The sequence below is a fragment of the Falco peregrinus genome, chromosome 5 (assembly GCF_023634155.1).
Source record: "Falco peregrinus isolate bFalPer1 chromosome 5, bFalPer1.pri, whole genome shotgun sequence".
In the NCBI taxonomy this organism is placed as follows: domain Eukaryota; kingdom Metazoa; phylum Chordata; class Aves; order Falconiformes; family Falconidae; genus Falco; species Falco peregrinus.
In genome coordinates this window covers 105,431,740-105,445,676 of record NC_073725.1, presented here as the reverse complement: position 1 = coordinate 105,445,676, position 13,937 = coordinate 105,431,740, and the positions used below count along the sequence as shown (strand labels likewise).

Sequence of the window (13,937 nt, the reverse complement as noted above, 5' to 3'; positions counted from 1 at the left end):
AGAGGGCAAAAAGCCACAGAGCCCACACCACCACATAGCTATAAAGAAAATATTCAGAATCCTACCAAGAGAAGAATCAAAACGCCATCTGAGGTCTACTGTCAGTAATGAACATCTCCAAAGATTTCTGGATGCCACAGCCGCAGAAGCTTTTTTATTTCAGATGGGCCCTATCTCCTGTTTTTTTAAACTGTGCTTCTGCTGGAAGCGTGATTATTTTTTTCCTCTGCAGAGACAGAGGGCAGGCTGAGAATGTATCTTTGCACCTACCACAGGCTTGAGTATTGGGGCAATTTGAGCTAAGAACTGTTAAGAGCAATTGTGAGCTAGGAAATCTGTTACCTGTGTTAGAAAGAGGAGATCACTGAACAAAGATGCTCCCAAACAAATCACTAATTAAAAATACACAGTTTGCAGTCTCTGTCCTTTGTTGCGCTTTGATCAGCACAAAGGCTGAACTGCTGCACATAATATCCCTGTGCTGCATTCTTAACACCCACATTAAAAAAAATTTAAAAATGCATCTTGGCCCTACCTGTGTGTAGCAAGCTTTTACCTAGCTGTATGTAACCTACACATGGATCAGCCTCATTGAGGATTTGCTGTCTTCTTTCATTTTTACCCCATGACAGCAGATACAAAACACCAGTCACCATTGCCCCTTCCCTCTTTCACTTTTATCCATTGCCTTTGGCCTTAAGACCCTTCATGGCTTATTCACTAAACCACAGCGCCCGTCTCCCTTCTGTCAGACAACTTAATTCGTGGCTTCCTCTAAGTGGCTCTAGCCCTTTCTCCCCAACTGTCTCTTAAACAAAAAAACCAAAAACATGTAAAAATACTTCAGCAATTTCTCCTAATTCTTCATCATTATAGCAATATGCATAAAACATCATTAACAGTTTCAGGCTGGGGGGTGATGACTGCTAGTTACTATACTAACTACAACATCTACATATTCTTTGTGTTCCTCTCTGTTTTGCATCTACCTGGTGAAATTTCAATGCTGTTTTGAGGTGGGTTTATCTTTGAATTTCTTTGTGTACAGTACCAATACATCAGGATCATAACTAGGCCTCTTTAGACTTAATCACAATATAAGTAACAGTTAAAGTATACAAAGAATAATTTCTGAAGCAACCCTATCGTAAGTTCCTCTCAAAACATCTAAAGTTTTAAATCAGCAGATAACAGTACTAATATTTTTCTAGTAATTTCCATCCAATAGAATCAAGCCTAATTGAAGCTTAGTTTACCTTACCACAGTAAATTTTGCTCAGTTACAAAACCCTGTCTAATTGAATATTATTTATAATGGCAACAAGGTGATTTTCTGTAAATCTAAGAACTGGGGGGGTGGCAGGGGATGACGACAGTTATTTGTCATTTTAAATAAAGTAAATGAAAATGAGAAGCGTTTTGACAGTAAGATAAATCTAACATCCATTAAACTATTTGTCCCAAACAACTTGCATAAAAGCTTTACACATCGAGTATACAGCCCTTATCTTTGTACTTTCATCTTTCCCCTCTTCTTTTTATCTGTGTTTCTATCTCTAGGCACTACTTTCTACGGGGCCTGTAAATGGAACTCTCCACTCTTTCACTCACCTTTCCCTCAGCCAATTCCATTTCAATTTTATATGAAACAAAAATAACGGTTTCCCCAAAAGAAAGACAGCACATTTAAAGCTATTATCAAGAAGGGATTCAACTAGGGGGTGTGTGGGGCGGGGGGTGTTGTAAATAAATCAGTATTTAATCTTTCTCTGGATAAGTGAATGCTAGTATATAATTCACAAAGCAGAAAATACATATCTTTGGGACAGTGTTACCTACCATGTATTTGAGAGAGCTTCATTCATAGTACCATAGAGCCACTGAGTTTGGAATGGGTCTCAGGTTGTCACTAGTCCAACCTCCTGCTCAAAGCATGGAAAACACTGAGATCAGACCATGTCATCTGGTGTGCTTTTGAACAGTCAAGTCTTGAAATCCAAAAAAAAAAACCCAACTTTGTTTCATGTTTACTTTGTTTAAATTCAGGATTTTGCTAATCTAAGCGTTGTTTCAGTTTAATCCTTTGAACACTGCCTTGCCACTATGCTCCTCTCCCCTGTCCTTAACTCTCACAGGTGTCCACAAAATGTGAAAACTTTATAAAAAGTGAAATGGCTGGCAAATTCCACCTGAGATGAAGCTTCATTTGAAATATAGAACACACTGTCAAGAAAGCTGCAAACAGCTGTGGAGTGACAGAGAGAGTAAATGCCTCCAGAACAGCGCTTTTTACAGTGGGTGATCTTTTCCTTGCACGCACAGCACATCTAGCAGAACAATACACTGGCAGTACAGAAAAGAGACCACACTGAAATATCTGGCCCAGCCTGACTTGAAACAAGAAAAATCACAAAACAATAGAAAAATACAATTTCAAAGTAAAACTAACTTAGAAAAATAAAAATGTGAGAGTGAAATAACTGTAGTTATACCATTATTATTGTAAAATTAAAAGCAGATTTACATTTCAAGCAATATCAAGTATCAACATGGTAACAGAAAGAACAATAAAGCGTTTCTAGTTTTCTTCCAAGTATTTTGTGCTGTCTGCTTTTATTTGCTCTTTATGCAAACTAAGAACTGCCAAGAAGTCAATCATTTCACAGCCCTTCTCTATAAACAGATTTGTTTAAAAGAAAAAACAGACTCCAATAAATACCTACTATAATCACCTTTCCTCTTCATTTTTATTAGGTTTTCTATATTAATACGCGTATGCTGAACACATCAGTATTCTGTTACAGTACAGACCACTTAGGGTTTTTTAATCCATTTTCTCTATTGACAGGGCCATGCTCACAATTTACAAAATTTCTTTGTAGATATTTACTTATTTCACAGTTCATTAACCTTCAAACAGCACACCTGCCAGTTTTCAGGTGTGTTATCTAAAGCAATGTTACACTAACTAATAAAGTGCTAAGTATGTTTGTGTCAGAATTGCTGATGAAATTAATGTGTTTCTCCACTGAGCTACAGCTGAAATGAATTTATTCGCATCAATTTAAATTTTTTTTCCTGATGGTAAAAGCAGTAGTTAAGTGCCAGTCACTGCGAATATCTACAAATATAGTCTCAAACTGTACCATCCATCACTTTTTTTAAAGTATACAAATGGTAGTGTCTCATCTATTAAAATAATCAAAAAAGATCATTCATGCTATTTAGCCTCTTTCCCTCTGCAGTAACAGTACAAGACATCATTTAAAAATTAACATCTATAGCTATTTTCACAACAGCACAGAAGATCCCAGCAAGTCTAATATTCTTCCTTTTAACAGTTCTCCACGGAGCAGAGTGACATTTTCAGCATTCTGTAGCTGGAGTAGCCTGACATTGGCTCATTTTTTACCTGACCTTAGGGTTTTCACTTCATTAATAGAAAGATAATCAAAAACAATGGCTATATACATTACGGTAGGAAAAGTTTGCATAGTTTGGCACTATTATATATACCCTTAAAAAAGGAACAAAATTAAATGCACGTAGCAGAGGTGGTGAACCTTCTAAAGGCTGGTTCCAAACATTTTTCCTACTGACAATAAACCATTTTCAGACCTCCCAACTCTGGCCACCATGATAGTTATTGCTTTACAGTATTATATCTTCTTGTTTCAACTGTCAATAAAAACTTCAAATAATAGCTTTTTAGGTCAAATAAACCTATATAAAAAAAAAGAAAAAAACCACCAAACCAAAAAAAACTTGACATCATGCAGACAACAGTAACACCATGCAAAAAGCACACTGCATTAAGACCTAAATTTTTTAGTGTTGATTTTAAGTTTTCTCACATCATGTGACCAAGTGCCATTGTACCTGAAATCTGATCCAATTGCCATTGTTTGAAAGAAATACAGTTTCACTCTGGGAATGAAATTCCCCCAGAGTTCTCCAAACTAAAAATTACGTGGAATTGTAAAAGGTCCTTTTGAAAGACAGGATATTTCTGAGTACTGAAGACAGACATTTTTGAGTTATATGAAGTTGATATTTGCAAAGTGATTACCAAACCACACTCATCAAAAAAGAAAAATCCAGATATCCTCTTATTTCTGATGATCTGCTATAACACATGTAAAACAACTATCTGAATAAACAGATACACTAGTCAATGCCTCTCAATAGTAGTCAACATTCTGCAGAGATTAAGAATCATTATAACTCCACTTACACTTCATTTCTGACCATTGAAACCAACTATGTAAGAATGACCTCAAATTTAAACTACACTTTTAAAGTAGTAACACATTCTGAGTAATTTTGCAAAGTCATCATGAAAATTCCAGACATGAAATGATACAAAAAATAATCTATTCTACTGAATAACAAACACTGATAGAATTCGCCAACAAAGTTAAATTAATGAACTTCCAGGGATGCCTGAACTACAAGAATACATAATTAATACTAACAGATTACTTCTAAGCCTCATGCCCTATTAGACCTGGCTTGTGAGAACCACAGATGGAGGTGGAGGAGTATCGAGGCGTATCAGGGACTCAGGTAACCAGTACTGCATGTACCCCAGGGGTCAATATTGCATCCAGTCCTGCTGAACATCTTCATTAATTATCTGAATGATGGGGCAGGGTGTAGCCTCAGAAAGTTTGCTGATGATACAAAACTGGGAAAGGCATCTGATACACCAGAGGGTGACACTGCTATTCAGAGGGACCTTGACAGACTGGAGAAACAGACTGTGGGGAACCTCATGCAGTTCAGGGAAAGGAAATATAAAAGTCCTGCACCTGGGGAGGAACAGCCGCATGCAACTGTATATGCTGGGGTCCACCCAGCTAGAATGCAGCTTTGTAGAGAAGGACCCCGAGGTTCAGGTGAACACCAAGTCGAACACCAGCAATGTGCCCCTGCAGCAAAAGAAACCCCAAAACGGTGTCCTGGGCTGCCTTACGAGGGGTGTTGCCAGTGATTGAGGGAGGTGATCCTTCCCCTCAATTTATCTCTGGCCAGGCCACACCTGGGATGTTGTGCCCAGTTCTGGGCTCCTCAGCACAAGACACACATGGCCATACTAGAAAGGGTCTGGTGAAGGGCCATGAAGCAATGAAGGGATTAAGGACTTTAATAAAGAACTGGAGCATCTCTCATATGACAATAGCCTGAGACAGCTGGGTTTGTCTAGCCTGGAAAAGAGAAGGGGGCATCATATATCACTGTGTATAAGTATCTGAAGGAAGGCTGTAAAGAAGACAGAGCCAGGCTTTTCAGCAGCACCCAATGACAGGACAAGAGGCAAGGGGCACAAACTGAAATACAGGAGGTTCCCTCTGAACATATGGAAACATTACTGTGAGGATCATTGAGCACTTGTGCATGTGGCCCAGAGAGGTTGTGGAGTCTCCGTCCTTGGAGATACTCAAAAGCCATCTGGACAGGGTTCTGGACAGCCAGCTATAGGTGGCCCTGTTTGAGCGGGGGGGGTTGGGCAAGATGACCTCCAGAGCTCCCTTCCAACTTTAACCATTAGTGATGCTATGAATCGCATCCTCTTGCATCATATGCAACTGCTGTCTCCAAAACCTAAAGATAACCTGCAAAGCACCATTATTAAATAGTAATAAAAGACTTGTTATGAAGTAACTGATATATGTCCAGGATTTCTTTTAATGCAGGGTTTACTAAGCTGATTTAATTACAACAAGGTGATTACAAAGTAATCCTATTTAGGCAGGAAGTTGACACTGCAACTACGAACACATTAGCTCAGGATTAGAACTGGGCTTTGCCAGTTACTTTCACCACCAGAAGGAAGCCCTTCAAGGCAGGTTACAAGCATGTTTTAGGACAGCATAAAATTCTACAGTGATAATTAACAAAAACTATCTAGTCTACAAATAGACAATGTGGACATGCAGAAAGAAAGGAGTGCAGCTTAATACCGGCCAAAATATTATTAACTTTACTCATCTGGGAACAACCAACAATAGCTTGTACTGTACAAAATTCTTTCCATAATGATTTCCACCTGCTGGAGGGCTGCCATTCACCCTGCATCTTCCTGCAGCTGCTTTCCCATCTGCTGCTGGAAGCCATTGCCCTCCCTTTAGATAAGACCTGAGGCCTGGAGATAGACAATTTGGTTGCTCTAAGCAAACAAAACCTTTTCCCAATTCCCAGTTGCTGAGAACAAAACCTGCAATGTCTAGAATCATTGCTGGATGGCTACCACAGCACAGTCTAGGCCTTAGTTTAGTCAGCTTCAAACCCAGGTCTTAGAGAAAGCCCAGCTGGCAAAGCAGTATTTTTATTCCTCATCCATCTACAGTGGCAGGTCACATACTTGATCACCACGTAAATGACACTTGCTCCTTTTCAGGTCTTTGGTAGGAAGGACCCTGGGTTTAGTGCACAGAAAGCCCCTGTATCCTACCATGGGTCTCTTGTTGCAGGGATGGCATATTCTGCAGGAAATGTATGAGCTTCATCATAGAAGCTTTTGATTTGTTGTTGTTTTGTTACGCAATTTAACACAGCTTAATCTATATACCATAAACAAAAAATCGACAGCCTCTGCTAATACTTGGAATTAACCCACATTTAATCTTCTACATGTCACCAAATAACATTTTTGGCAAAGATTCATATGATATATAAATATTCCCTCTACTCCCCCAGAGTTCTCCAAACTAAAGATTAAGTGGAAATGTAAAAGATCCTTTTGAAAGGCAAGAAATTTCCCAGTACTGAAGACAGACACTGTTGAGTTATACGAAATTGATGTTTGCAAAGCAATTACCAAAAAAGCTCATCAAAAAAACTAAGAGAAGGTATAAAGGGAGTTCAATAAATTTTACTTTACGGCATCATTTTGAATTTTCCTGTCTTGCTGCATCACATTTAGTTTGTACAGGATGTAACAGGAGAACGCAGCCTGAAGGCATTAATTTGTTAATCAAAATGTACAATGAAGCATACAATAAAACCAAAATATTAGTTAATTCTTATTGCCCCCCTTAGTTAAAATTATGTTAGTTAAAATAAATGAAGAGCAATAAGCAGGCAAAAGAAAGAAGAAAGAAAAAGGAGGCGTTTCCACCCTGAATAAGAAAAACTGCAAGCAGCACAAACAGCCTGTTTTCCACTAGATCGTAACTGACTACCACTAGGAACAAGATCAGCTCTAAACCCCCTCAAACTCACAGCATCCAGTGAGAGATCAAAAGCCTTAGAAATTATTTTTTAGTGAGCAGCCTTCTTGTTGCTTATGTTAAGGATGTGTTCTTTCTGGCTTTGTCTAAATATTGATAAGAAACAAGGATTTTGGCCTACAGGAGCAGACAAAGCAATGTACAAATTCAGACGCTGTCCAGCTTTTGTGTTGCTTGGAGCTCCAGCACATTTCTCAAGAACGCCCACAGTTTAACAGACTCTCTCCAATAAACTGCACATCCAGTCTGGAAGTTGTAACATAATAGTTTGTGGAGAAGAGACATCCTGGCAATCATTTTTAACCAGAAAAACTCCCCAGAATACAGTAGGGTAGTAAGGAATGTGCCAAAACCCAGAGAGTCTTAAAAATATATAACTATATAACATTAGAACACACGCATCAGCCTTGAAGAACCTTATTTTCTAATCTGTGAAATTGCTTGGACACAGAGAGCTGTCACTTGTTTTCATGATTCTTAGGGAAAGCAAGTAACATTCTCACATAGTTATACAGCAATTTATGACAAACCCAAACTGTGTTTGATTATATGAACATATTTCTCATAGCAGCTTTCAGCTAGCTATAAGACTCTTTTTTCCAGCAAATAAGACTGGATAGGTCAGTAGATTTAAGGAGCTCTTGATTCAAAGTCTATTCAAAAGAGTTGAAAAGTATGGTCAGACTAAACACGTACTTTTTGAAAGCCTCAATATTATTTAACTTTAGAAACCACTCCTCATTTCTAACCTCTAAATATCTAATCTTCCAGATGGAAAACTGTACAGCCTGTGACATGCCTACAACAACCCTGAGACCTTAAAATAACAAACAAAAGTGCTGTTCTTTCCCAGCTTGAGAACCTAATGGGTACACAGTGTGTGTTATTTCTACCTACATCAAAGACCTTTTTCAGTAGATTTAAGATGAGCTGCATCTCTACCATTAAGTACAGGAAAGTAATAAAAAATTCAGTGCATCTTAAATGGATAAAAAATGAGATAGAATTAATATTGGCCAAATATGTTATTAAAGTATTTCTAGATCAGGTAAATTGCTGACAATAAAGTTTAACACAGGTTATTTAAATCTCTGCCTCACAAGTAAATGATGCATGTAAGAGCACACGCTGTAATGATATCTTTTCAAAATTATTTGGTAAATACAGGCTGCATTAATACATATGTATAACTGGAATCAAAGTTTGTTTTCTTTATTTTTCTCCTAATGCATCTCAAGATGTACCATATCCCAAAATGAAACTTGGCATTAACCCAGTACTCAAAGGCCTTCATTTTCATATGGTCTCCCAGGAAAGAAAAAAAAAAAAATTACATTGATGTGACACTTTATCCAAAAGCCTTCTGTACATGAACAGAAAATTACAGAAAATTTTAACTAAAATTACTTCCCAGAAAAGGTGGACATAATTTACCAACCTTCCACAATTCCCTTCACAAAGATACTTTAAAAAGAAAAAAAAAAAAAAATCAAAACACTGTTGTCTGATAAAATCGTCACCTACACCCTGCTCAAAGCAGAAAATGCAAATCACCTACATTTCTATGGGCAATATAAAAGAGCTTGCAGAGTTTCAGAACTTCATCAGTTTATGAGGTACTGTAGTTACTAATGGCTGACAATAACACATATGAAATAAACCCCACAATTTCTGAAGAACCAGTCACAAAAAAAATCAGGCTCAATTGATTTAGCAAGTCCATGCAGAGACAGTCATAGATGTCTAGAACCAAAATATACAGTGAGGACATTTATGAGTTGTTTTCCTTCATTTTTAAGTCTCATATCAGCAACAACCCACCTAGTTTACAGCATTACTTCATTTAGAAACAAACTAAGGCTTGTCATCAGAATGCTTTGAATTATACAGAAGTAAAGGATTAATTAAAATAAATAATCAAAACCAGGAACTAGTATCTTCCATGGAATAGAAATTATACTGAACATACCTTTCACTAATCCTACACCTGAACAGATTTGTATTTTTTTTCACTGAAAACTGGAAGAATGTCACATCATTTGTATGAAATATCACAATCACTTATTTCACAAATAACATGGTATTATGCCAAACAGTTCTCTGCTGTTACAGAGCATTCCTTTTATCAAGCTACCTCTCTGATCATTTTAACATTAATTTTTCATTTGGTTTCCCAATTGAAGAGACTAACAATAAGCAGGCACAATACAACCTGCACACCAACAGGCAATTACAATTAAGTCAAAAAGCTAATTTTGACTTAAATTGCTTCATGTAATAGGTTCAAGCTCAACTGCCTTATGTAGAAACTGTGAAGAACTAAATACCTGTCAGAAATCAATTGGTTCTCCACCAGGAATGCGCAATCCCAGCAACCCTTCATCAAGAGCACTATAGATTCAGGTTTTTTTATCACTGCCCACCTGCCAGCCATAGAACTGCCTTGAATACCTACCAGACTGATAAAGAATTAAGAATCAAATTAGTGGAGAGCCACAGGAATTCATCACCATCCTCAGCAGCGTGACAGGTAATACAAACCTTGCAAAACAGACTTGCACAGCCAAAGATTTAAAATATGTAATCTTTACTACAAAAATGCTAGATTGAGATCTGCCAAAATTGCTGGAGTTTTTACCCTTGTTCTATTATGATTATTTTGTATTATGTACATATGCTAGCCGGCCCATTAAACACAAGCTGGAAATTCCAAGATTTCATCTGTATCATCTTAATGTACAGAGAATAACACATACGGCACAGAGGGATAATCAGAATCTTAAAAATATTTATTTCCTGCTTCCATGAGAATGATGAGTTTAAGCTGTTTTTTCTCCTAGAGTTTTGTTTGCCAGAAATTTGAAACGTTCTATAAGTATACTTTAATGTACTTCTCTGACCAAACATTATTTGTACTGTATGACTGAATTTCATAGGTATTTTTCTTTCTTGAAAGGGGCACACACATAAAAATAAAATAAGAGATTTTATAATAGGACTCAAGCTAGTCAGTATTGTGTGCTCCAAATCTATGAAGCTTTTTAAAACCCCAGGAAAGTAAGTAATGGACAGCATTTTTAACACTGGATTTTACACTTTCCATCAAATGTTACAACCATCTCAACCGTGTATTCCACTACCCATTCTTTCATGATCTGAAATTGTAGACAGATATATAACTAATGCACTGGCCTGTTTTAAAGACTAAAATTATTCCTATTTTAAAATAAATATTGACTGCACTTGAAACAATAACCACAGATTAATAGCATGCACCCTTCAACAGATGCTTTCAAAATACATCAGTAGCTTCACTCTTCAGAATAAAAATACACAGTAGAAAGGAAGCATCAAGCCAAGGCAACCAAAACAAAAACTCAGTTAACAGGTGAAGAAACAAGAAATGAAATCACAACAATCTAGTCATTAAGGCCCAGCTCCCTCCATTGAAGCCAATGAGAATTAGGCACAAACATTTTCTTAAAATGCAATCATAGGTGCCTCTAAAATATTCTAGAATGAGAGCTGGCGTACTACCAAAAAAACATATACCAAATATATTGGCATTTAAAGGGTTTTTAATTATTCCATGATTCTTTAACAAATTGCCTTCTGCACAGACTTGCAACAAACACATCATCACCTTGACACACGCTATTAACTCTATTGCATTTTATGATTAGAAGATACAATACCTCTGTCTGAAGTATGGCAGCTCTCTGTTCTTTGGCAGTAAGTGACTCTTTAAGCACTTCAATGTGTTGCTTGCAATCTGAATTCTGATTGCTAAGGGTTTCAAGCTTAGTTTGTAAGGCAAGAAGTTCTGATTCTTTCTTTGAGAGTTCTTGTTTCAGTTGGTCAATCTGTAATGGGGAAAATAAAAGTTAGATCATTAATTTCATTTCCAATTCATAGTTGCACTTGAAATCTGAAAGGTGTGAACAACCATGATATGACAATTCAGACACCTGTAAACTCTGGAAGAGAAATAAGATTTGGACTTTTTACACCCACAACTTCAAATAAGTTTCTTATAATTTTATGTACCCTGTCATAAGAATTATTGCCCTACTGTTGCAGAAATTAAAAGGAAACTCTTAAAGATTGTACATGATGATTTGACCTATAAATTCACCATGGACCTCACTTAAGTTCAAAGGAGGTTATCCTGTGTGAGGCAAGTCTGGCAGGACAGCAAAAATGCATAGGAAAAAAAAAAAGTGTTCACAAAAGTATAAATTCCATCCAATAGCCTATTCCTTCCAACAACATGATTCTTATCCTTGGACAGAGTGAATCAAGGTTTTTAGAAGCCTGATAAGGAAAAGTAGGTATCTAAAGTAGGTATCTTAGTAAGGAGAGGAAAACGGAGAAATGGAATTTTGACCTTACTCTTCCTGCAAATGTGTTGCTGCCCACCATCCGACCTCCTTTCCCCGTGCCCCCCCCCCCCCCCCCCCCCCCGGTAGTTCATATGGAATTCTCAGGTACTAGGAAAGCCAAGCCAAAGAGATTAACTTAAGAAAAGTCTAGGGAAAACGTTATAAAAAAATTCCACAGAGTGAAAGGTCTGTGAGACTGTAAAAGCATATCCTAAGGGAAACAGCAGAAACCCAGTCACTAAGTCACGAAGGTTCTGAATTTAAGAGAATTTAAGGTTCATCAGTAAATGTCATGGAATTGTGATTACTCTTCCCTTTCCACTATGACAAATAGGAGGGGTCACCACAGAATGCAGAAGTGTGGTGGATTTAGAACATATGAATCTGAACAAAGCACTGGACAATACACAGAATGATGCTAAAGGATGGTGAATTAGGTGACATATAACTATTCTTAAAGTCCTGTGAAATAACACTGGTCACCAGATGAGTTCAGATACATCATCTCATGAGGGTTATTTAAACTAAAATGCCTCAGTGCATCTGCCTAACTCAGAGAAAACTTTGTTTATATTTGGGAAGTTTTCTTGATGACTTTAAGGCCTATATATTTTCTTTAAAATTCAAGTTTCAGTTCTGCAAAAACCAGAGAAGTGCTGGAAGAGCTCTTTCTTGTCTTTCCCATCAGTTGCATCCAAACACACATTTGGGATGCAAGAAATCTAGAAGGGCTGGATGGAAGATGATTCCAAAGTCCTCAGGAAAAAAATGAATACGTATCCACAGGATGATCCCACTCAACCACATCACAGATTCAATATTGCGCAGTCAGGGGAAACATTTTCTGCTGATCAAAATATTTCTGTTTTGTTTTACATTGCAAGTGTATCCTTTAAAATTACATTAAAAATACATGTTTCTTCCAACTACAGTCCATATGCATGTCTTAAAAATATTTTTTTCTTATCTCTTTTTATAAATCCCAGTGCTTGTCTAGCTGGTTAAGGTAGTTGGCTAGCCATCCCAGAGCTACTGTACAAAATCAGGAATCTTATACTGACACTAAAAGCAATCACCTTCACATTCTGAAATAAACCAAAATAAGAAAAGAAGCATACAAAGAACAGATGTCAAAAAAATATAGAGTGCAGTTAAACTGCTAGAGAAAACTTCCACTTGAAAGCAAAACACCTTACTCCATCCATTGTCAGAACATGGAAGCAAGTATGGCAACCAAGAAAATCTGTCCACAAGATAGAAAGACAAAATGCAGATCTGCAGCCAATCTGAATTACATCACATGCTTTATACGAGACCCATGTGAACATCACAGACACTTAATCCCTCCTAGAAACTCTTCCCGATTTTTGAATGACACAACCCACACCCTGACAAATAATAATAATAAAAAACCAAGCTTCTTTTTTATTGCAGGTATGTTCTTTGCGGTCTAGAAACAGAATCTGTTTAGCATAAACTTCTGGCTACAAGACCTACAAATTGCCAAGAGTTTAAAAAACATGTTAGAACTCTCTCTCTCTCTCAAAAAAAAAAAAAAAAAAAAAGCATTGAATAATTATGCTTTTGGGTGGTGTTTTATTAAAATAGAGTAGAATGGTGAAAATGTACTAAAACTTCAATTAAAAAAAATAATGTATAAAAAGTACCAAAGGCATAACAAGAAACCACATAACTTTTTTTAAGAAATATTTAGACCTGGGTATATTTGCTTTTTTAAAATATTGTATCTACTAGTGTGTAAAAAACAGGGCATGAAATAAATGTCTGTCTCCAGCAGATGTGCAAACATTTTCACTTCGCTATATCTTAAGTGGTGTGGAAGACCAAGAGCAACGATTCAATGAGGTGTCCTGATCTCAATTAAAAAAAAAGACAAAAGCAAAAATGTTTTTGTATTTTATAAAGACTACAGGGAAGATAACATACAAGTCTGGGTATAAGTGCTCTAGCATCCAAGGAACTCCAAGTTTGTCCTCTGATCCTGACCTTCCCCCAATCTCACTTATTTCATATGTGAAGTTTGCCTGTCACTGCTTTTTCAACATTGCCCAATACAATCTTGCTTCACACCCTTTCCTGAAACCCTAGTTCCTTTATCTTCCTTCTCAATTTATGATTCTGTCACCTCCTATAATTTCAGTTCCTTAGATACCAACATTTCCAGAAAACCATTATCCTTTTTCTTACATTATTATTTTTACACACCAAAATCCTACATGACTTGCATAGAGTAACTGAGAAACAAACTAAAAACAAAGCAATCAAGAACTTTTCCCCTGAATATTGCTTATTAAAATTAAGG

At 36.9% G+C, this 13,937-nt stretch overlaps 1 protein-coding gene across 4 annotated transcripts in view; it reads right to left on the bottom strand.

Moving 5' to 3' along the window:
* Positions 1-13,937, bottom strand: part of ERC2 (ELKS/RAB6-interacting/CAST family member 2) — a 521,406-nt gene that overhangs the window by 376,780 nt on the left and 130,689 nt on the right. For all 4 annotated transcript variants that reach the window (XM_027794617.2, XM_027794625.2, XM_055806739.1 and 1 more), the window contains one exon: positions 10,928-11,095. In XM_027794617.2, the coding sequence (XP_027650418.1) occupies positions 10,928-11,095 (168 nt within the window). The remainder of the gene's footprint in view (positions 1-10,927; positions 11,096-13,937) is intronic.